Consider the following 23995-nt stretch of genomic DNA (forward strand, 5'->3'; position numbering starts at 1 on the left):
GGGCGGGGCAGGGACTGATGTGAGTTTTCTGTACAGAGCTGCGGAATTAGTGGCGCTATATAAATAAATGATGATGATACATCCCACAGCACCCTCCCCATATAGAACAACCTTCCAATGCATGCTACATTACAATAATTTATACCATAGATACATGTCAACTCTCGAATCCCGAGAGAGCTATCAATTTCCCCCCATCTGCAGATTAAAGACCGCATAAATGGACAGAAGGGGCGGTGCTTTGCAACTTGCGCCTATTTGGTTCTGTCCCCGGTGACTTAATGCCTGTTTTGGGTCTTTTTATATTACTGTAAAAAGACGCCAAACAGGCATTATTATGTCACTGGTGCGGGGCCAACATGACACGATACGCGAAGCCACCACGCCTCCGTCTATACACCTCCCCTCCAGGAACTACCGGATGTAGCTAATATAAAGTTGGCAAGTATGCTGTACACACTACCCAGCATATATTATATTGCACTCCTAAATGCTTCCGGAGACCTAACACAGTCTCTATGGAGATCTTCGGAACATTTTTAACAACAAAGGGAAGGAGGCGGTCACGTTTACCACGTGATGTCAATGTCACGTGACTAAACCGTTTCTCCCACTCGCAGCTGTTTACACGCTCTCGTTCAGTGACGTCATTGCGCGGTGTTTGTGACGTCACAATAGCGCCGGAAGAGACTTGAGCACCAGTGGGGATCGCAGTCGTTACTCTGAGATCCAATCCGGGCAGCATGGAGAGCAGCAGCGACAGGAAGGTAAATTACCAGCTTGTTAAGCAGGAGGCTAATGTCAGCCTGATGTTACGTGTCCTGGTCCCCAACATGTAGTGAGGGTTACTCCAAATATAATTATTGGAACATTACATTCAGCAGGACTACGAGCAGATGAGAGAGGATCTTCTCTGCCTGTGTGTCACAACATTACATGAGTCGTAGGCCAAATGGTGTAGTCTGTTCTTTTTCATTTAAATACGTAGTTGCACACAACATACACAGTGTCATTTATGTGAATTGTAAGCGTTTATTTTCATTCAGTAAAATTAGTGAAAGTACAAAGAAATGATATAACGCGTAGCGAACAAGCAGATATCAGATTTTATTAGTCTGACTTAAAGCTCTTCTGTGGTTATATGACTATTTAAGAAAGCACGGTAGTGCACTTACCGTGGAAATCAGGTCCCGATGTGTCCTCCGCAAATTTATTAAAGGTGCATCGCAGCAGATATGGATATCTGCTGCTTTGCACTCCTCTTCGTTTTTGCGAGCAGTCAACATTCAACAGTATGGTGACTGCTCTGGCCGCCATCTAACAAGTCCAGAAAAAACATTTTTTTCAGAAACTTGTCTTGATGATGTACATTATCATAAGTTAAAGTTTTCAGTGCTGACAGCTCTGCTCCGAAGAGCAGAGCTGGACAGCGCATGTGTGGAGGGATCACATGATCCCTCCCTGTCACTCACCGCTCGCAGTTGCAGAGACAGAGCGGAGATGTCTGTGCGCAAGTGTGAAGACAAATGAAGAGGACCTGGAGCACATCGCGTTCCGAAGAAGCGGGGTAAGTGTGTTTTTTTTTTTTTATCACAGAAACAGCAGTTTTTCGGAACTGCTGTTTCTGTGATCCGTTTTTCATAAATTTGAGAAATAGATCAATCCTTATCCATGCGATAAGGATTGATAACTATGTTTCAGTTTTGCCGATGCTTGATAAATGTGCCCCTTTACCTCTGAACACATTTCTCCTATGCTGTCCCATATAACACATGGACCTTCATACTTGCCCATTCCTTTTTAACCACTGGCAGGTAGCTTAAAAGTAAAATAAGTATTTGAATCCCACTTTACACTTTTGCCCTTCAAGTTGGTAAAGGTTAGGTTTACACGCTACAGGTTTTTCAGCCGATTATGGGGCCAATCACATGATAAATGAGTGTGTACGTGTCAAGGATGAATGGTTATTGTTTCAAGGCACATTTATCAATATCTGCAAAAAATGAAAAATAGTGTTCAATCCTTATTGCATTGATAAGGATTGAACTAGTTCTCAAATTTATTAAAAAAAAACCAACACAGGAACAGCAGTTCCGATAAACTGCTGTTCCCGTAAAAAAAAAAGAAAAAAAAAAAAGTTACTTAACACTCGATCTTCGTAATGTGATCCTGGGTGGCTTCTTCGTTCCTCCAGGCATCCAAACAGCACTGACCCGAAGGACCTGGGTCATGTGACAGGGCTGCACATGCGCTATAAAGCGCTGCTCTTCGGAGCCTGAGCTGGTGTACATTACCACAAGTGTAAAAGTTTTTACAAAAATTAATAAATTGCGGTACATAGCAGTCTCCATAGACATCTATGGGGACTGCTATGTATTTCGAAGATATCTGCTGCGATGCACCAATGATAAATTTGAAGAGGACTTACATTTGCAGCAAAAAAATGATTGATAAATAGGCCCCATATTATCGTTTAATTTGATGTTTTAACCAGACTAAAAATCTAATTCAATAATGAAACAATGTCGTTCCAATTCTGCAGTACTGGCAATGTCCATAGATCTCTATTTAGTATGTTAACGCAAAATAATTTCATGCAAGAGTTTTATTGCAGGAAAAAAGTACAACAATTTTTACAATATGACAGGTGAAAAAAAATAGTATTACACTTTAAAGGTACTACTGGTTTGTGGTAGAACAGGTCTTGATGTTAAAATAAAACCAGAGAAAAATAAGCCCGCGCTCGGTATATCCCACATTATATATGGTACCAGCTGCTTGGCAACAAGCCCGCGCTCGGTATATCCCATATTGTATGTGGTACCAGCTGCGTGGCAATATAAATGCCCATATATGTATACAAAACAGAAAGAAAGTTGTCAGCGCTTATCCTTTAAACTGCATATCTGTGTGTGTCTAGCAAAATGAAAACATGAGGTATTAGTTCATATTTTGATCAAAAGACTTAAGCCTGCATCCCACGTCAAGGGTACCTCATTATATGCAGGTCCTACACTGACCTATATGCTTTAAACACTATTAAAATGCAGTTAAAATCAGATGCACTCACCTCCCAGGTATAGGGGTTTACATCTAGCAAAGGCTGGCTTGTGAGCCACACCCAAATGTGCCTTAAATAGGCTTGATGGACAGCTGCTATGACAAAAAGGCAATATTTTGAAACAAAACCAGAGAAAAATAAGCCTGCGCTCGGTATGTCCCACATTATATATGGTACCAGCTGCTTGGCAACAAGCCCGCACTCGGTATATCCCATATTGTATGTGGTACCAGCTGCGTGGCAATATAAATGCCCATGTATGTATACAAAACAGAAAGAAAGTTGTCAGGTCTTGATGTTGCTTGGGTTTCTATTCCCTTTGATTGCTTTACCTACGAAACAAGAAAATAAGAAATGTTTACCATTAAACTTCTATATCTTTATATATCCAGTGCCAGAAATACTCTCATTTTCTCACCTTGCACACTGTCCGAGATCAGTTTGTTTTGGTCTCTGTGGCGCAATCGCAATAATAGCGGGCTTAAGCTCCATATATTCTGGAAAACAGGTGCCATTTTGGCTATTATAACGATATAAGTATGTGCCCAAAGCATTTAGTTGTCTATACATGTTCACTGAAATACCTTTGTGTCTAACGTCTTTCATATCTTTTTTTTCTTTTTCAATTTTTTTCTTGTTTGATAACAGGTGTTACATTAGTGGTATCTAAACAGGTCTTCTCAGCATTAATTCTTCGTTCTGACAAACAAAAAATCTATGTTACAAATTACGCGTTTACATTCGTGTGAAACTAGAATTAAATAAAGTCCTTCAAGCAGGTACACTACATGTGCTACTGACCTTTTTTAATGTTGTAGTCGTCCTGGTCCAGTACTTTGACCATCATCTCCACCTCTCTTGGGATCATTGGATTTGCTCTTTGCTCTTCTTGAGTATCTCCATCCTTCACCTTAACTTTTCCAACATTTTTTGGCCCTTCCAGCACCCTCTCTGACTCAGTCTCCGTCTCCATAGCTGCAACCCCCACTGACACCTTCTCCTCACCCGCAACCCCCACTGACACTTTCTCCTCACCCGCAACCCCCACTGACACCTTCTCCTCACCCGCAACCCCCACTGACACTTTCTCCTTACTTGCCATCTTCTCACGCTCCTCTGCGCCAGACAGGTTCCTCTGACATTTTATACACTCAGACATGGGCAATTATTTCTGCTGTGGACCAATCAGCGATGATGCCTGCAGAGAATGGAGCATTCCATTACATACGAAGGGATTTTATTATTAGGGAATAATCATTGCACTTTACCAGTTAAATGTTTTTCTAAATTTTATGTATGGTAATAAACTTCTATTTTATAGGAATGAATGAAGAGACAGTGTTGCCTTCTCTTTTAATGCGTCTTTGGGTGTTAACTATAGTGAAAGCTCTGCCCCTTTATGCTAATGTATTTGGTATATCGTTACATGCCCCGCAAATGATGCTTCAGTGTGTACGAAATTAAAATTATTGCTCACGACAACATGGCTGTAAAAAGTCGCTAAAGCAGGCCTGTCCAACTTGCGGCCCTCCAGATGTCGCTAAAGCAGGCCTGTCCAACTTGCGCCCCTCCAGATGTTGTGAAACTACAAGCCCCAGCATGCTTTGCCAATAGACAACCTGTTGATTGCTAGAAGGGCATGCTGGGACTTGTAGTTTCACAACATCTGGAGGGCCGCAGGTTGGACAGGCCTGCGCTAAAGGGACGTCCGCTCTTCCCTTTATCGTCTTAAACAAGGCTAGTGTGTATGCAGTCCATGGACCGAGCGATCGGACTATCGATCGCATGTAAAATCGATCGGCATAAATAGTTGGTGGAAAATTCTGTAGTGTGTACCCAGCTTTACTCCGTAAAAGATACTGTTGGCTCCTAGATTTCACTGACTGGCTCCTAAATTCTATATTGGGGAAAAAGCATTTTGAGAGATAACAGTATGCTAGTTGCAGAACAGAGTGTTGCTAATCGTTAAGATTAAAATAAATTGAATAGGTTCAATTTTATTACACTATTAGAATCAATAATATATCTAATATAACGTATATCTTTAAATTTGATATATTGAATATTTAAAAGGTACTTTATCTGTCATCCCATAGAGATTTTATACAGAGGAAGAGGAGGATGTATTATCGGATGATGAAGACTATGTGCCTTACGTGCCAGTTAAGCAGAGGAGGCAGCAAATGGTAACTTATTTTTCCTTTTTTTTTTTTTCTTTTATAAAGTGCTTTAACTCTCTATTGAGGGTTTTTAAGTTTCTGAGTGCGAAGCCTTTTGGAGTGGGTCACCAAAATGCCTCTCCTGTACAAACCTTTTGTGTGCTTCATGCAAAACTTTTAGTCGTGTTTTAATATTTTGGGCAAGTCACTGATTTACTATTTTCTTAAGAATAATATTCTTCCTTTTGAAAAGAACAGTAGTGAAAAGAAAATACATCAAACAAGACTGAACAATGGATCCCAAAGCTAACTCATTGACCTAAGATGGGTCATGACTGAAACCATTAAGAACTAACCTAATGGTTTCTATATTCTTACTCTGCAGCTTCTGAAGAGGATGCAGATGCGTAAAAAAGGAGTGATTGAAGAAGAGCAGAAGGACAGTGGCAGTGACCATCGGGGGGATGATGATGACATTCCTTTGGGACCCCGGTCTAATGTCAGTCTTCTGGATCAACATCAACACTTAAAAGAGAAAGCAGAAGGTGTGTGGAGCGCCTCTGGTGTATTTGTAAATAATCTTTTATGGTTATTCATTAATTATTTGATATACATATTTGAAAATCATGGTGATGTTTGGAAACTGTGTACATTAGTCTATTTTTTTTTGACAGCTAGAAAAGAATCTGCAAAAGAGAAACAGCTGAAAGAAGAAGAGAAGATCCTAGAGAGTGTGACAGAGGGAAGAGGTGAGATCTTTGTGGCATACGCATACTACTTTATCTAACAATTGAAGAGTACATGTGTGCAATACATATACCTGCTTGTCACTATAGGACAATCCAACACTTTTGGTGTTCAGTACAAATCCGCTCATTAGGAAGAAAATCCTTTGAAACTCCATTCTTAGTTGACGTAACAACGAGATACATGGGAATGGGTCTGACACTAGAACCATTGTTTCTACTGTTACATATCCATTGGTGTTTCTACTTGCTTTGTGTTCTGTTGCAGGAAAGTTGTTTGGAACCACCTGGTGTTCCATATTCATGTATTTTAACATATCAAAAAGCCTACAATCTCTAATGCAAATGCATAGCAAGTGCAGATTGAACACTCATTTTAACTGGAGTTTAAAAGCAGTTGTAATGTATGCTCTGCATTTATTGTATTGCGATCATAAATAAAATAACTTGTGTTACACACTGGTGGTTTACATACATTTTTTATGTGGATTTAAGAAAAACACCATCCTAGCACCATGTTCCCCAAATTATCCTCCCGCCCCTTCACAATTATTATAGATGGTCACATACTGGGGTCTGTGTGGTTTGTGAGTTAATTACCTTTGTTTTGGTCATTTGTTTCTGGTGACAAACAGAAATTTTGATAGTAAATTGTGGTCATTGATTAGTTGTCAGTTGAGCTGAACAGCTTTGGCCTGTTCAATTTGCTTCATTAGATGCACAGTACTCTTCTGTTTGTTTTCAAACTTGTGTCAACTGTTGGCCAAGGAGACTGACAATCTGGACCGGTGGGGGTGAGCATCTCCATGAGACCTATCTACTGGGACCTTACTATTCTATTACTAGGGGCAGGAGGTTGGGGTTAATCTCTCTTTTAATCAATGGTAATAGCTCTACAAAGTTCTTATAGTAGACTTAGTTGACCTTTGACTAGGATTTTTTTTTCTTTTCTTACAGCTTTAATGTCTGTAAAGGAAATGGCAAAAGGTATCACATATGACGACCCAATTAAAACCAGGTAAGCCTATATGCTTTGAAACTTACCCTGGAGCTTCACTGAATACTCACATGTGGATGTAAAAAAAATGAAATAATTACATTCATAAACCTTTTTCCAGAATAATTTTTGCAATACTTTATTAGTGATCTGTTTTTTTGACAGCTGGAAACCCCCGCGCCATATTTTAGGAATGTCACAAGCACGTCATGAACGTGTCCGGCGAAAATACCACATTCTGGTTGAAGGTGATGGGATTCCTGTACCTATAAAGAGTTTTAAGGAAATGAAGTTCCCTGCAGGTGAGTACAGGTTTCTTAACCTTTCCCAGATTGTTCCATTTTCCCTCCTCTAATTGATAGAAGTAGAAGTTCCATCCTGTCTGGGTCTTGCACTTTCATGGGCATCACAAATGATGACCCAACAACTCATTTATCCATTGCTTGTTTTGTTGTTTAATTTGTGACCAAAAAGCCCACATGTAGATCTTGGTGGATTCGTTTGGTCAAGTAAAGTAAATTGACTGACCATTGTAATCCTACAGCCTATCCATTTCATGAACCACCTGCACAGATGGTGGTAAATAGAAACTCCAGGCACTGTCATTTGATGAACACGGGAGAAGTGTTCAAGGTTACAACATTAACTTGTCACTCTCGTAATTTGGCATCCACATATTATTATGTTTTTTATTTCATTATTTTAAAAGTGAACAGTAGTGATACATTACAGGTTGTAATGTGCTTAATCTGTTGCTGTGAAATGCAGACCTGTAGGAATTTTTGTTGTAATACTTGTTATTCTAATAACAGCTATTCTCCGTGGGCTAAAGAAAAAAGGAATCCAGCATCCCACCCCAATCCAGATCCAAGGGATCCCAACCATGTGAGTGAGCAGTTTTCTTTGTGCAAAAGCCTAGTATGTTCAGAGTGTTGGAGAACTGATGTATAGCTGGTGTTGTGTATGTGATATAGTGAGAGTAGTACGATTTTTCTAAACAATCTAGCTCTATATTTGCCAAAAATTTTGACTCCGGCAAATGTTCTCTTGCAGCCTATCTGGGAGGGATATGATTGGCATTGCTTTCACCGGATCTGGAAAGACGTTGGTCTTTACCTTACCTGTTATTATGTTTTGCTTGGAGCAAGAGAAGCGTTTAGCTTTCACAAAGAGAGAAGGACCATATGGACTTATTATTTGCCCATCGGTATGTATTCAGTGAGCAACATATATATCTATATATAGTAAAGTATTATGCTCTACCAGAAGTATATAATGAATGGCCACTGGGGTGCAATAGGGGTGTAACCACATTTCGTATACTTTTCCTTGAATATAGGGAAAAAACATGCACTTACATTCTGAAGCGCTCATAATGTCAATTAATGGAGTTTACAATTTGTTTCTTATAGTTTTTTTTAATTATAGCTGCTTAGAAGCCCAGCCCACTTTTTTTTCAAATGTATGATAGAGGTTTCAAGCTTAATAACCTGCTTGCCTCTTTCAGTTGTTGAATACTGTTAACTGTTTTGTTCATGCAGAGAGAGTTGGCTCGTCAGACGCACAGTATCATTGAGTATTACTGCCGTTTGCTGCAGGAAGACAACTTCCCACCCTTACGTACAGCACTGTGCATCGGTGGTATGTCTGTCAAGGAGCAGATGGAAACTATTAAACAGTGAGTTTTGCATTCCTATTCCCATTCATAAAACAAACTGACTTTAATATTGTCATTAGTTTTTTGGTGTCCTGTTTGTGAAATACAGCACTTATGAATACTCTTTACAAATAACTGTTTCTCTGCAGTAGAATTTTCCAGTCTACATTTCTTCTCCCTCCAACCAGTTATATCCTTTATTCTAATAGACCTAGCCAGCCAGCAGACCTTACTATTCAAAGCTGAGAAGACAAAGGGGAAGGAATGTGTTTGTCAAGCTGATAACACTATTACTCACAGCATTCAAAAGTTGTTGTTCATAGTGCATCTGAAAAATTAACAATGAATTGCAAATCTCAGTTGGGAACTGTGAATTATTATTTTTCGTTTGTTCTACTCTGTGTATTATCCTTTGTTCATTGTAGACCAAAACATTATCTCTTAAGGAAAAGCCATATTTGTAATTGCCAGATATCAAAGGCTGTATAATTTACATTGGCATCCATGGCAGCTTTTACAATGGGGAGAATCCATTTCCAGTTTAGGTAAAGACAAGTTAGAAAATGCCACCCAGATGCTATATAGGGTAGCACCTCCTCTTCCCCTATGTTTTTGAGTGACCAGCTTTCTCTGAAAAACATAAATATAACCAGCATGGATAGGAAATTGGGCTGCCATGGAGTATTTAGATAAAAAGGAATTGACGGGAAGCATAATACACATAGTCCTCCATGGCCGTCATTACAATGAGATGTGTACCTGAGTAATACAGTAGAAAAGGCCACAAGAAACAAACCAGCCACATTTGCTGCAAAATCATGAATTTATTTATTGGCTGTATGACACACATGTCTGAGAGTCTGTGGAAGATAAGATATCCAGATGATGATGAGTAGCAAAGGAATGGATAGACATTCATTCAGCTTTTTGCAAAGCTCTGTCGCTGAAGTCAAGTCTTTCTTGCCCAAGATTTTGTTACTGCCAAGTGGGTCCTTTGGAACTCTGGCACCTTACACCTGCTGCTCTTGTATGCCTATACTACTGATCCAGCAGGAAATGACCAGTTTAAGAACCACGAAGAGTTGATCTGTTGTTCTAAATCCTTCTGTCCTTGATAAATGTATGGATATTGCCCTCACAAAGTCCAAGGCGTGGTGCTTTCTTTTCATCATGAGTGGAATGTAGATACTACATTAGGCATAAATGTTGGATTGGTTCCAAGTGTCTCTTTATTCGGAAAGGGCTTCTTGCACCACAGTACTTGTAATTCTCTAACTCCGTAAGCAGAAGTTATTGCTACTAAGAGGACCACTTTGGTGTCCTCCATCTCAAAGAAACTTCTTTTAGTGGTTCAGAAATGTCAGACATCAGTGTTAAATTGAGGTACCATGGATCCACAAAGGACCTAATGGGAACGATGGATCCTCTTCACTACTTGGAAGAAGCAAATAATCCAGTCTTCTAAAGCTAACTTAGTATCTATCGTGGCGCAACCTGGGATGGAAATAGAAAAGGGGGCAGTATGAGGGGAAAAAGACGAGACAATATACACAGTGCAGCCAAACTCTTGGTGCTGCTGGTGTGGGAAATGCTTATAGCTTACTTTGCAGTTTTGGTCTATAGCTCTTTTGCTTTGTTTATAGCTCTAGTGCGGTGTATACTGTGGTGGTAGTGACTCTGCTATGTGTATATAGCACTTAGGATTAGGACGGGCAGGGGGGTGGTTTGCAGTTCGCAGTTTTAGCTGCTTATGCTCTGAGGGCTTAACATTTTGAGCTATAAACAAAAAGCCTCAGAGCATAAGCAGTTAAAACTGCGAACTAGAATTGGGCCTTGATGTAGGAGATCTGGGCAAAGATGTTGAGGCCATGGTTCCTCCCGGAGCATTTCAGGCTACAGGGCTCCACGGACGTGTGACCAAAACAGAAGCATTGCTATTACTGTCTTTTCCTTTCTAATTTATATATATTTTTTTAAAGTATGCGAGTGAGTGGAAGTGAAGGGAAGACATAACCCAAGTGAACTATCCATGGAACTGTCAGAGCACCTATTTTTTTTATTTTTTTTTAACTCAAAAGCTTTTTATTGAATTTTTTAGAAAAGCATATCACAAACATAGCAGTGGTTGCAGAGTACATACAGCAGATCAGTTATATTGAACAATCCACACTGCTTAGATAAACAAACAAGTAAATAAAAATGAGAAAAAATATTGGTACAGACAACAACACATCTGATGACCCAGTGTACATAAGCCAGAGACGGCAAAGAGAACAGACAAGAAAAACAGACAGATAGAGGGGGGGAGGGGGTGACAAGACAAGAGACTATCCAGTTATAGAAAGTGTACCAGTGGGTCTAGCCCAAGTACCCAACTTAACTCAAAAACCATTCCACAGTACTCACGGATCAAAGATTGAACTATGATCCGTAAAGTACTCATACCATATAAACCACTTAACAAGCGGGGAGGAAGCCCCTGTAAACTGATTAAAACCTATGGTTTCCATTTTGTAGCTATGTTGGATCTTGTTAATTTCAGGGAGTGCTGGAATTAGAGGTGATTTCCAGTCTATTGCAGCTCTTGCTGCAATAAGAATATGTCCAGTGACATAATAATTATGCCGCTTGAGATGTTTAGGATACAGATGAAGCCATATCTGGTGAAGGAGAGATATTATTTTTGGAGACCTGAGAGATTAAATTACAGCTTTCGGTCCACAATGGCTGAAGTTTCGAGCAAGACCAGAAGATGTGCATAAGCGTACCAATTTCAGCACAATTCCTCCAACAATATTTAGATTCTGATGGCCAGATTTTATGCAGCTTATCTGGAGTAAGATATAGCCTGTGAACAATTTGTCAACATTTCCGAATGGTTAATACACTTCAACATCTTCTATATGTTTAGGAAGATTCTTTCCCATACCTCTTCTGAAATAGTGATATTTAGGTCAGATTCCCAGACAGCTTGAATCAGTAAAACAAGATTGTCAATAGGAGTTAAGAGTGTACGGTATCATAGGGAAATACCACCTACGGATGTGGGGGAGAGAATTACCTTGATACCAGGGGGCAGGGGTCCCATCACCCCCAAATGCGAGGGGCGTGTTTGTAACCAGTGCCTTACTTGATGATATTTGTAAAAATCGCGGACAGGGATATCATACTTAGCTTGTAATTGAGAGAAAGGGGGAAAAGACCCTCCTTCCAAGAGGTCCTGCACACGTCTAGCTCCTTGCCTGCAGAGCACCTATTTTAATTATCTCTGTCATTGGAGCTTTATGCCAAGAGAAGACTCTTGTCGTTTCTGCTTGTCGCTAAATGATCACTTAAGGAAGCCCAAATTTTCCTTCATTAGTTAGAACACTTGCTGCTATAGAGACCACTCTCCTGGATGTCCTGGCTGTCTGCTATGCTAAGAGTAACTTCAGATTTTCTTCTGCCCAAGACATGATTGCAACTTCCACAATCAAGTTTCTGGTACCTCCCTGGTGATTTATGGAGGCTACCCACCATGTTTTATTTCTGAGAGTATTCTGAGATGCTTCCCTTTTAGATGCAAATGCTGAATTGCTTTCCACAATACTCTCATTTCTGTATTCTCCATTCTGGCTCCAAATGTGACACTCCTCTTGTTTTTAACTTTGGGCTTTGCTATCACCTGAGAGGCACCTTGTTGGCACTTGACAGGGTGATGACATAATTCAGAGAAGTCTGCTTGTGATCCCACTGCATTTAAAATTCCAAAAGAAGATTCCACATGTGTCAGCTTGTCCAAGGGATGATCAATTGTTGGGAAGGTTTCCTTCACCACAGTGAAGTCCTTTTTCTTATGGTCATTTGATGTGTCTGTAGTTTACCGATCCAGGGACAGGATCATGACACACCTTTTCTTCTGACAGAGAATTTGTTCTGTATGGTGGTTTTCCGCATCCCCAAGAAATTTTATTTGCTGTGATGAGATGAGTTTGTTATAGTCACAATCCAGACACACTCCTATTGAAAGGCTATCATCTGAGCGGTTTTGTATTGACAATGTGCTCTGAACTCCCCACTACAAGAATGCCATTCAGATAGGGCCATATCATGGCTCCTTTTTTTCCCCCCCCTTAATTCAGTCACCAGAGTAACTAGGACTGGGGTAAAAGTTTTCGGAGATGTTGCCAACCCTAAGGGTAGACAGGTAAAGTGAAAGTGCTGGCCAAAGACCCATAACCTGAGGAATTTCCTGTGATGTTTTGCAACAGGCCTATGAAAATAGGCATCCTGAAGGTCTATGGACATGAGAAAATCCTGTTGCTGATGGCCGTGTGGATTGAATTCACATATTTCATGCAAAAATGTCTGGTATGGACAAACTTGTTGAGCCACTTCAAATCTAGTACTGTGCAAAAGACTCCTAGTGACTTCTGACAAGGAAGAGCGTGATAGAAATCTGTTCCTTCTTGACCTGCAGGAACAGGAGAAATTGAGTCTCTCTTTAGGATTACAGGCATTGTTAAAGGCTTACCATAGACTTCACAAACTTTATGATGTTGTATATTTCTATCCTTCTTCCCTTCCACAGTCTGTACAAAAGTATTAGAGTAGTTAGTTTGAAATGATCAAAGTGTAAATGCATAAAGAAACAAGCACCCCTAATGTAGGAGGGCTTGCCTACCAAGTGACCTTTGACTGTTTGGGGTCTGACACTATTCCGTGCCATCTCTGGGTGGTGTGCAAAGCATGACTCACTCAAAACGTTTCCCAAAGGCAAGTTCCTTTGAGCCTGGTCTCCATCTTGGTACCTTGTGACCTATGACTTTTCTCGTACATGTGCATGTCGTTGAGGTTCAATGATTGCCACTAAGTTTGAATTTCTCTCTTGGAGGTAGCAGACTGTTGTATATTCAAGTAGCTAGCCCAGTCCTCTATTTACACCATCAATCGGTTCATTGCTGGGATCCAAGAGAAGATAAGCCCCTGCACTGCAGAAAACCATAAACCTATCTACACATATGGGAAAAAGGAGGCACTGCCTTATATACAATATAGGGGCTGTTTTCTAACCTTTTTTCTTCTTAAACTAGAAAGGGATTCTACCCATTTTAATGGCTGCCATGGAAGATTGAACAAGAAAGTGTTTTAGTTAAATATGTCCATAACGCCCAATTTCTGTACTAGGTTGCCATATTAGGAGTGCTTATCTAAATGAGCAGATAGAAAGTGAGGCACTGCTTTGTAGACTTGCTGTGCGAAATTCACTTCAGATTGATGGAAGGTGTCTTTAATTTTCTAAAGCTGCTCGTTACTTGTGGTGTAATGTGAATAAACCGATGCATAGATATAGCAGTGTCTTCCATTTGAATACCTGTATAAATGCATGTAACTTCATAGCACAAGAGCTTGACTGACATACAATAGGATATACACCTTTTTATGTGTATTAATTGTATGTATTGTAATGACATGGAGAAAAAAAGCGGTCTACATTTTTGCAGTTTTGTGAAATGTCTAAGTACCTGTGAAGTTCTTGCAACATATTTTAATAGCAAATACTTTAGTAGCCTACTTGCAATGTTGGCTGTCCATCTGCATAGTTGTGAGCAAGCTGTCTGCTCAAGTGAAGTCAGAGGCAGACTCCATATGCTGTCAATTCTGATAAAGCATACTGCTGACTAGTCCACAAATGTAGATGTTTGTTCTTGCACAATAATAATTGTCCTGCACATGGCTCTTTTCTGCCTTTATTGGACTGACCTATGTAGGACCTATAAAATATACTAGACTTGTTTAGGTAAAGCTTCAAACTTTAAATGTTGTTTTTTTTTTTCAAGGACAACTTAGACTTTGCAAGGGTTTCCTATCTCAGTCTAGAAACATACTGGTATGTTAATTGACTTATGACAAAATGGACCCTAATGTATCTATTTTATTTATCAATCTTTTATTTACATATCACCAACTTATCATGTTTCACAGAGCATATTTAATCAATAATATTAAACCCTGCCCCACACACACATACGCTAGGACTATTTTCGTTATAAACCATCGAGTATTTTTAGACTTTGGGAGTAAACCCATGCAAACATGGGGAGAGCATACTATCTCCACACAGATAGTGCCATGATTGGAATTGAACCCAAGGCTACAGAACTGTGGTAGGGAATGTAAGCTCCAGAGGGGCAGGGATTGATATGAAAAATTCAATGTTGTCTTGGAAGCTGTGGCTAATATGTTGCCATATATACAAATTAGCAATAATAAGTAAATAATAATGTACCTTTTGTTTTTTTCCTCTTCAGGGGTGTGCACATGATGGTGGCAACCCCTGGCCGGCTCATGGACCTCCTTCAGAAGAAGATGGTGAGTCTGGACATCTGCAGGTACCTGGCTCTGGATGAGGCTGATCGTATGATTGACATGGGCTTTGAAGAGGACATTAGGACAATATTTTCATACTTCAAGGTATCCATTTCTTCAATTAATGCATAATTTTGTCTTCTGCAGCCCTTTCAAATTACAGATGTAAAAGTATATAGCTGATAACCTGGATACATTATTTTTGAATACTATCTAGGTTTTGGTGGCATGCACTCTGTCATACTTGTCTAGTCTATCAAATTTGCTGACTCGTATTGTTTTTGTCTAGTTGTGGGAATAAATCAGAATTTCTGAAAGGGAAACCGCCTTTAAATCGATAACCAGACATGAAAACTTATAACAAGGATATACAGGTTGCCAGTAAACTCTCTCCGTATTCTTTGAAAAGTGTCCTTGCTTAAAATATTGTCCTTTTGGCAGGGGCAGATTGGGAATTTAAAGTGGCCCTCATATGGTAGCTATGTCAATATTGACAGTAGGTGGGGGTCAAATCAACAGGAGGTGGGCTACCGGAAGTAACCAACCTGCAAGGGTTGCAGCTATCGCTTTAGACAGTTAGGCCATCCTCCAACCACTTTCCTTTCAGACACACTGGCAAGCCTGCACATACCACTGTTATGCGCATGTGGCTCCCCCTTCAAGCAGAGCAGCGCCCTCCAAACAGCTCCAACATTACACCAATAACATTCAAAGGTAGCCTATACAGTAGGCCTATTTCTCAGTCATCCAATCTCGGGGACACTCATACCATGGGGTTGTATGAGGGCTCGTAGAGTTGGCACTTAAATAGTTAAGTAACTGCTGCTGACTCCTCTCCTCTGCAACTCCTGCAAGTCTCAGTTTAATTTAAGTGTCCAGGGAGTTGGGCTGTTGTTTAATGGTGCTGTTGCTTTTTTTTAGATAAATTAGTATGGTTATTTTATTTTTTTCTTACTAGTGCAGTGTAGACGGGTGTACAGGTGCTGTGGGCTACCTGTTATCTGTTCGGTCAGCGGTCCAGACGGACGGATGAAGACTTTTTCCCTACTGTCAACACAGACATGATTTTGGGCTTGTTCTTAGGGTGTCAGCAGCCGCTCGCTGCGGCGCTGTCGCCACCACTACTCCGAGACCGGCGCTGCCGTCAGGCGGAGAGCGCGTGGTCAGGAGAAAGCTGGACATGTTGGGAGATACCATGTTTCCCGCTAAGGCGGAGTGGGAACCTGGATCTCTGGTCGCGTCGCGTGACCAGTCTAAGACAGTGCCTGAATAGGTCAGACTGCAGAAGTACTGGAGACGTTTCTAATTGTCTCTGGACCGCAGGCGGATGACACGGAGGGTGTGTGCCGCGCTGTAGTCGGCTATCTGTAAGGGCCTTGACAGGAGGAAACAGTGGAGGTTTTCCCCCTACTAGGTGATATGTCCCAGGAGCGCAAAGTTTCCCGCAAATGCAGAGGCTGACAGAGGTTCCTCAAGTAGCTCTGTTAGGGGAAAGAAGTGATCTGTTGCTGACCCCCCCTTCTTTCCTTACCCTGGGACCCAGCTAAGTGTCATTGCCTTAGTTGTTACACTTTGAGTGACACGCAGTCAAGCTGTTTAGTTTTATTTTTCCCATCTGTGGGTAAAATTTTGGGGCATACTTGGTTGGTTAAGTTAGAGGGGCTAGTCTGCACTGGTAGTAATTTTGAGCTTTCAGGGTTACTTTGCAAAAAAAAATGACACAAATGTTAAGGCAGAAAGAGAGTAAAGCAAATAAGTGTGACATACTTATTTAACTGCTGGCCACGTTTTTCTTCTCACCCTGTGTGTTTGTGGAGTGATTGCTACTGTTGTGCGTCTATTCCTTTTCTGCTTATGTCAGATAAGGGTAAATCTGCCAGTGTCGCAGTTTGTATGTTCAAAATGTTCTGCTAAGCTTCCGGTGGGACAAACGGACCAGGATGTGCTCTGTGCACAGTGTGTAGCCAGGGTCCGAGACGAGCGGGCACAAGGGGCGTCTTCGCTGTCAGCAGGGGAGCCAGCGTGGGCGTCTTCAGTGGCCCAATCGGTCTCTTTATTTGCACACAGCTCATTACCCAACAGGCAGAGGCACAAACAGCGCCTGTACACTCCGCTGCGGGTTCTGCTCCATCTACTTCAGCTGAAGGGGTTACTAATCCAGTTTCTGTGGGGGATATGGGGACGACACCCTGGGTTTTTTTCCCCGTCTCGTCAGGCTGCCCCAGGGGAGCCGGCTTGGTGTTCCTCCTTGGGGAGCAGATTAGACCATTTAAATTGCTTCCTGGATTCCCCCAGGCCAAGCGGGCGAAGTTATCCCATACTCTGTTTTCGGCCTCCGGCTCAGAGGGGCCCTCTGAGGAAGAAGGGGAGCTAGTGGAGGATTCTGACTCCACCCAGTCGGGTGATTGGAGGGGAGGGGGGGGGGGGGGAGGGGGGCAATGCCATAGACCAAGTGGTACAGGACCTGGTGTTAGCGGTATGTCTGGGAGGCTCCAAACCAGAAATCCTCCTTCCCTCGCAAGTTCCTTCAGCTTTATCCACTGCCGGACCAAGATTCCTTGCGCTGGGAGCAAATTCCCAAGGTGGATACGCCGGTGTCTGGGTTAGCCAGTCACACCACGTTGCAGGTTTCCAGCTCGGCGGTCTTGCAGGACCCCACAGATAGGAAGACTGAGCGTTTCTTTAAGAGCAAGTTTTCAGCAACGGGTTCTTCATTCCAGGCCCAGTTTCTCATCTGTGTGGGTAGCCAGAACCATTGAAACCTGGGCTGACCAATTGGTGGCAGTTATATATATATTGCCTCCGCTGTATTACTGGCATTGGCCGTGAAGAGTGGTGTGATAACTGGTTAAAAGACTATTTGTCATCATTGCTGCAGCTGTCTGCATGCTAATTCCAACCCACTTGGCTGCTGCCTGCTTGGGAAAATCAGGAGAGCTTTTTATTTCTACACATAAAACCGCCTGCTGTTTGTTCATGATAAAGGATCTCCACTGTTAAATTTGCTGCAGCGTCTGTCTGCACACTTCATAAATTATAGGAGAACTATTTGCGATACCATCCAAAACGACATGGATATACATTTTCATCTTTATAAGTGGGATAATTGATTCCAAATCATTGATGCATTTACTCCAACTGCACATTTGAATATATTGAATTACCAGCTGTTTATAATCTCAGGAATATAGGAGCTTTATATTGTGAATGCCATTTAATAATATTTATGGCACCGATAGGTTTTATTACTGCACGTGTGTTGCAGTGATATTTTCTGTGTGTATAAACATATGTATTTGTTTTAATTGAATTTTAATGTATTAAATATTGTTGGATACAGCCCCCCTCTTCTATATTTTGATACATGTGTGTTTTTTGACAGTTTGGATAGCTGTCATAGGGAGCTGAGGTCCATCTCCACATGTCATCAATTGGTGGCAGGTTTGCAGAATTCTGAGCTTGTGCATTTAGCTCTTCATTTGACGGAGGCCTCGAGCTATCTTTATGAAGCGGCCCAGAATGCGGCTTCATTGGCTTCTTCTATTTCTGCTGTGGCGGTTAGAAGGGCACTTTGGCTTTGGTCTTGTGATGCCGATGCGGAGTCTAAGAAGTTGCTGGAGGCCTTACCTTACTCTGGGTCTGTCTTATTTGGTCCAGAACTGGACACTATGATTTCCCAGCCCGCTAGCGGTAAGAGTAATTTTCTGCAAGTGAATGCTCCGAGGGCCAGACCACCCAAGTTTAGACCCTTTCGAGGTCACACAGGGGTCTGTCATCAACAAGAGGTTTACCCTTTTCGTCCTGAGGGCACTCTTGCTGGAGTAGGGGTTCCTTACCCAGGTGGTGCCGGCTTCCAAGATCCCGGATAAGTCCCCGGCATGACGGGAACATCTCTTTACTCATGGCTGCGGAGGTGGGGCGGCCATCGGAGAGCAGTGGGCGGTGTCTTCTCGAGACAGCTGGATCTTGCGGATCGTATCCAGAGGTTATATGGTAGACCTTTTGGGTCCGGCTCCCAAACTTTTTTTCTCAGCTGCTCTTTCTTGCGATCCTCTGAAGCGAAGGGCTTTGTCTCGAGCCATTGATTCTCTTTATCGACAGGAGTCGTTTGCTGAGTTCCAGATTCCCAGAAGGGTTGCAGATTTTATTTGAATCTATTCCTGGTGCCAAAACAGGACGGGTCATTTTGGCCAAACTTAAACCTCAAGGGGCTCAACTAGCATTTGCATGTGGACAAGTTCCGGATGGAATCAGTCCGGTCCGTTATCAATGGGCTGAAACCCCCGGGAGTTTATGGTGTCGATGGGCGTTTTTGATGTCTCCATTTGGGAGGGGCATCGGTCCCTCCTCCGGTTCATGGTAGGGAGGGACCATTTTCAATTCAGGGCGCTTTCTTTTGATCTTTCAACCATGCCCCCTGTGTTCATAAGGATCATGGCTGCTCACCTGCGAGCCATGGGTGTGTGAACTTAATCCTGTATTTGGATGATTTCCTTATCAAGGCTTCTGCGAAGAATGCAACATCATCTTCTGACCATTCGGTTTCTGGAACAACACGTGTAGGTTATAAATTACCCGAAGTCCCAGTTGGTTCCGTCTCAGAGGATGGTGGGCCTTCCCATGGATACCAACCAACAGATGGTATTTCTACTGGAAAACAAGGCTTCAGCAATCGGGACAGTGCTGAGGCTCCTCTGGTCTCCTCGGCCTTCCATATTGATGGGCATGAAGCTCCTTGGTCAGATGGTCTCTTCATTCGAGACTTTCCCTTACGGACGGTTTCCTTCACGGGTCTTCCAGTGGTGCCTCCTATGCCAATGGTCGGGATCTCCTCTCCGTCTCAAGTCCCAGGTTTTTTAGCTGTCAAAGACAAGCCCGTCTCTCCCTCCAGTGGTGGGCAGACCCGGAGCATTTGGTGATGGGTCGGTCTTTCATTCCATGGTCATGGGTCTTGGTTACCATGGATGCCAGTTTGAGGGGGTGGGGGGCAGTGGTCCTCCATCCTCGTTTACAGGGCCTCCCTGCTAATAAATGTCCTCAAATTGCGCCCCCTGAAGTGCCAGGAGGATTGTCTTCAATCTGTTCTCAGGGGGATGCTGTCTCAAATTCAGTCGGACAATGCCACGGCGGTGGCCTACCTAAACCGCCAGGTTGGGACAAGAAGCGCAGGCGCCATGGTAGATGCAAACAAGATGATATCTTAGGCAGAGAGGTTTGTTCCAGCTTTATCCGCGGTAGGCGGATTATCTGAGCAGGCATGCAGTCCTCCCAGGAGATCGGTCCTTGCATCCTGAAGTCGCTCAGGGTCTAGTCGACAGATGGGGCCTCCCCAACATAGACTTGATGGCCTCTCGTCACAATTGCCATGTACCAAGGTTTTGCGCAAGGGCCGGGGATTCCTTGGCAGTGGATGTAACGACTCTGCATTGGGAATTTCAACTGGGATACTTGTTTCATTCCATTCCCATGATTCACAGGGGAAAGCCATTCAGTAATTTTGGTGGTGCTGAACTGGCCCAGGAGGGTTTAGTATGCCAACGTTCTTCTGCTCGCAGACTGCCCAGGTTGGCCACTTCCTCTCAGGTCCGATTTACTGGAACAGGGACCCTTTCATCACCCTCACTTTGTTTGGCTAGTTTTAATGGCGTGGCTGAGGTCGGCATTTGGCGGGGCAGGGGGTTCTCCTCAGGGGTTGTACAGACCTTGATGAAAGCTAGGATGCCGTCCTAGGCACGCATTTACTATAAAATGTGGCTGGCTTATGTTAAATGGTGTGAGGCTCATTCTTGCCAGTTTTCTTTCCACCTGTCTCGTTTATTGAAGTTCATCCAGGATGGGATGAATGTTGGACTCTGGCTTAGTTCCCTCAGAGTTGAGATCTGTTATCTGTGGGGGGTTTTTCAACGCCGTCTGGCTATTCTTCCAGAGGTTCAAACCTTTTTCCAGGGAGTGTTACACATTCAGCCTCCTTACGTTCCACCGATAGCGCCCTGGGATCTCAACTTGGTCCTAGGGGTTCTTAAGCCTTCTTTCGAACTTCTTTGTTCGAGTGAACTCAGATTTGTGACTTGGAGAGTGGTATTCTTGTTGGCTATCACTTCGACACACAGGGTGTCAGAGCTCGGGGCCTTATTCTGTAAGGCTTCTTACCTGATTTTTCATGAAGACAGGGCAGCCTTGAGGACGGTGCCTTCTTTTCTACCTAAGGTTATGTTTGGTTTCTACGTAAACCAGGATATAGTGGTTCCTGCTTTTCGTGAGGGTTCTTTGTTGGATGTTGTGCAGTGTTTACGCAGTTATGTGGATAGGACTTCTGCTTATCGCAAGATGGAATTTTTGTTTTGTATGACCTCCCATAAGAGGGGTTGGCTGGCATCCAAGCAAACTATTGCCCGTTGGATTACATCTACAATTCAGCAAGTATATGTGAGTTCTAGCAGGCTGGTGCCAGAGAGACTCACAGCTCACTCCACGTGTTCGGTGGGGGCGTCACGGTGCCTCGGCGGGTAAGCTGTGCAGGGCTGCCTGGTCCTCTGTTCACACCTTTACCAGATTTTACCAATTAGATGTTTTTGCTGCTTTGGATAACACCTTTTGGCCACAGTGTTTTACGCGCAGGGGTTCCTGAGCAAACCCTCCCTTTGGGGCTACTTTAGAAGGCCCCCATGGTAGCAGTGTCCCCCAGATTGGATGACTGAGAAGATTTTGGTACTTGCATCAAATCTCTTTCTCTACATCTGGGGAACACTGCGTTCCCTCCCTTTTGCTCTTCTGCCGGATGTGTGTGTGTTTGGTTCCTTCCTTGGGGCTTTTGTATTATACTGAGGCTTAAAGGGGTTACAGAGGGGAGGAGTCAGCAGCAGTTAACTATTTAAGTGCCAGCTCCATGCGCCCTCATACAACCCCATGGTAGCAATGTTTCCCCAAATTTAGAGAGAGAGATTTGACGTAAGTACCAAAATCTTCTTTTCTCCTAATAACCCCCAAGATTATATTGGCATCTCCATTATATCCATAAAAACCCACACACATAATTACATCAATACCCCCCCCCCCCCCCTTACACACACACACACACACACACACACACACACACACACACACACACACACACACACACACACACACACACACACACACACACACTACAGCAATACCCTTCCACATTGCATTAATTGGCAGCCCACATGCACATTACAGCAATCTGCTATACCACCACTCCAGAGAGAAGAGGCGCAGGAAGCAGTCACTAATGGACCAGGACTCTCCCAATGAAGTCAGGCTGCCCAGACAAGGTGGTCAGGTCTCTTCCCTAAAATAAAATTATAGAAAATGTAAAAGTTTTTAAAGAGAAAAAATACCATGGTAGCTTTTTGCCTACTGGAAAACCCCTGCTCAGGCTTATGGCCAATCCTGCCTGTTGGCAACCTACTCCTCAAAGTTTATTCTGTTTCTGATTGGACTGTCAGCAGACGACTTTCATGTCTCCATTGTGTTTGAGCTTATTAATACATGTTGAAATATTCTTAATTTCTAATTTTTCTGCAGCCAACTGATCTCTTGCTTTAAGCCTGTCACACATAAACTGTGTTCTCTGGCCAGATATGCTAAAGGACACACTTTTACTGCTCTTGGTGGTGTGCAGCAGCTCAATTACAAGTGTTATGTTTTCTTATGGCTGTTGATGGCACTCACGAACCGATGGAGCCATCAGGAATTTCTGTATTGCCAAAATTAAATAGTTTTTCAGATTTTTCACTGGGTAACATGGCCTCAAACGTGTAGATGTCTGTTATATTTGGTTGATAGTGACAAACTGGACCTACCAAATCGGCATGTGCTTTGCAAGGTTGGCAAGCTTTTTTTTTTTTTTTTTTTTTTTTTTTAAAGGTTAGGTAAGGTAACATGCTACTACTTTTTTTTTAATACATGACTTTTTCTTAGCATGATGGGATTCCATTTTGCTTCGTATTTCTAGTTCATATTAACTGGTGTACATGCTACTGTATGTCTTGTGGTAGTGCTGACATTGATGTTTGTTAGAGGAGCTTCATTGGAGCTGTTTGTTCCCTCTCTCCCGTCTTATTATTATTTGTGCTTATTCTTGTGTTTCATTACATATGATTATGGATTTGTATACTGGTATATTATGACTATGGTTACTTCACTTCTCATTAATCACCAGTTTTAAATAATTGTGTTTGTGAAACATATCTTGAGAGATACAGGGGCTTATGCAGAGTTGATCGCAATTGCGTTCCAAGTTGCAGATGTACAGTGCCTTTTCAAAAAAAGCTGCAATTTTGCATATTCAAGCAATTGCTGCTATCTTAAGATTCATGTAGATCAGCAACTGTAACGTATGTGCCAAGTTTAACCCAGGCATGTGTTACAATCAATTGTGTCCACGTTTGAAACCATTTTTTTTATGCATATCAAATGAATTTCACAATTCGCCATCAATAAAACACCTCTCCATCGTCTTGTGTACAGGGGAATGGTGCAGAACAAGCTACATCAAATGGCGTAGTACTCTCTCTGCATCAGCCCCATAAAGCATTAACACTATTTTGTAGATTAATGAATAGTATAGAAAAATATAGTTACTTGGTGGCTAAGGACTAGTATAACTTGTGTGCATAAAATAAATGCATTTCCAGGCCATCTCCTCTAATGTCCATGCAGGTTAGATGCCCACGGTGTGTAGAAGTAAATAGATTATAAATTGTAAAGTGTTTAATATTTGACTCCAGCATGAACTAGTAACAACTAGGCATATTGAAGATTTTTTTTTTTTTTCATGTGCTTATCTCAACATAGACAAATAGACCAATTCTTCACTTCTCTTTTTCCTTTTCCTATGCACATAGGGTCAGCGGCAAACACTGCTTTTTAGTGCCACTATGCCCAAGAAGATCCAGAACTTTGCTAAAAGTGCTCTGGTTAAGCCAATTACTATTAATGTTGGGCGAGCAGGCGCTGCCAGTTTGGATGTGATTCAGGTAAGGGATCTTGGGTTTTTCTTTC

At 42.3% G+C, this 23995-nt stretch overlaps 1 protein-coding gene across 1 annotated transcript in view; it reads left to right on the top strand.

Moving 5' to 3' along the window:
* The first annotated feature begins 445 nt into the window (after nt 1-445).
* DDX41 (DEAD-box helicase 41) overlaps nt 446-23995 on the top strand; it is a 29511-nt gene continuing 5961 nt past the window's right edge. The window contains exons 1-11 of the mRNA XM_075209163.1: nt 446-767; nt 5158-5247; nt 5606-5765; nt 5895-5969; nt 6924-6984; nt 7129-7265; nt 7776-7848; nt 8017-8170; nt 8505-8641; nt 14911-15073; nt 23839-23970. Of these exons, the coding sequence (XP_075065264.1) occupies nt 744-767; nt 5158-5247; nt 5606-5765; nt 5895-5969; nt 6924-6984; nt 7129-7265; nt 7776-7848; nt 8017-8170; nt 8505-8641; nt 14911-15073; nt 23839-23970 (1206 nt within the window). The 5' untranslated portion in view covers nt 446-743. The remainder of the gene's footprint in view (nt 768-5157; nt 5248-5605; nt 5766-5894; nt 5970-6923; nt 6985-7128; nt 7266-7775; nt 7849-8016; nt 8171-8504; nt 8642-14910; nt 15074-23838; nt 23971-23995) is intronic.

The sequence above is a fragment of the Mixophyes fleayi genome, chromosome 4 (genome assembly GCF_038048845.1).
Source record: "Mixophyes fleayi isolate aMixFle1 chromosome 4, aMixFle1.hap1, whole genome shotgun sequence".
NCBI classification, from domain to species: Eukaryota; Metazoa; Chordata; class Amphibia; order Anura; family Limnodynastidae; genus Mixophyes; species Mixophyes fleayi.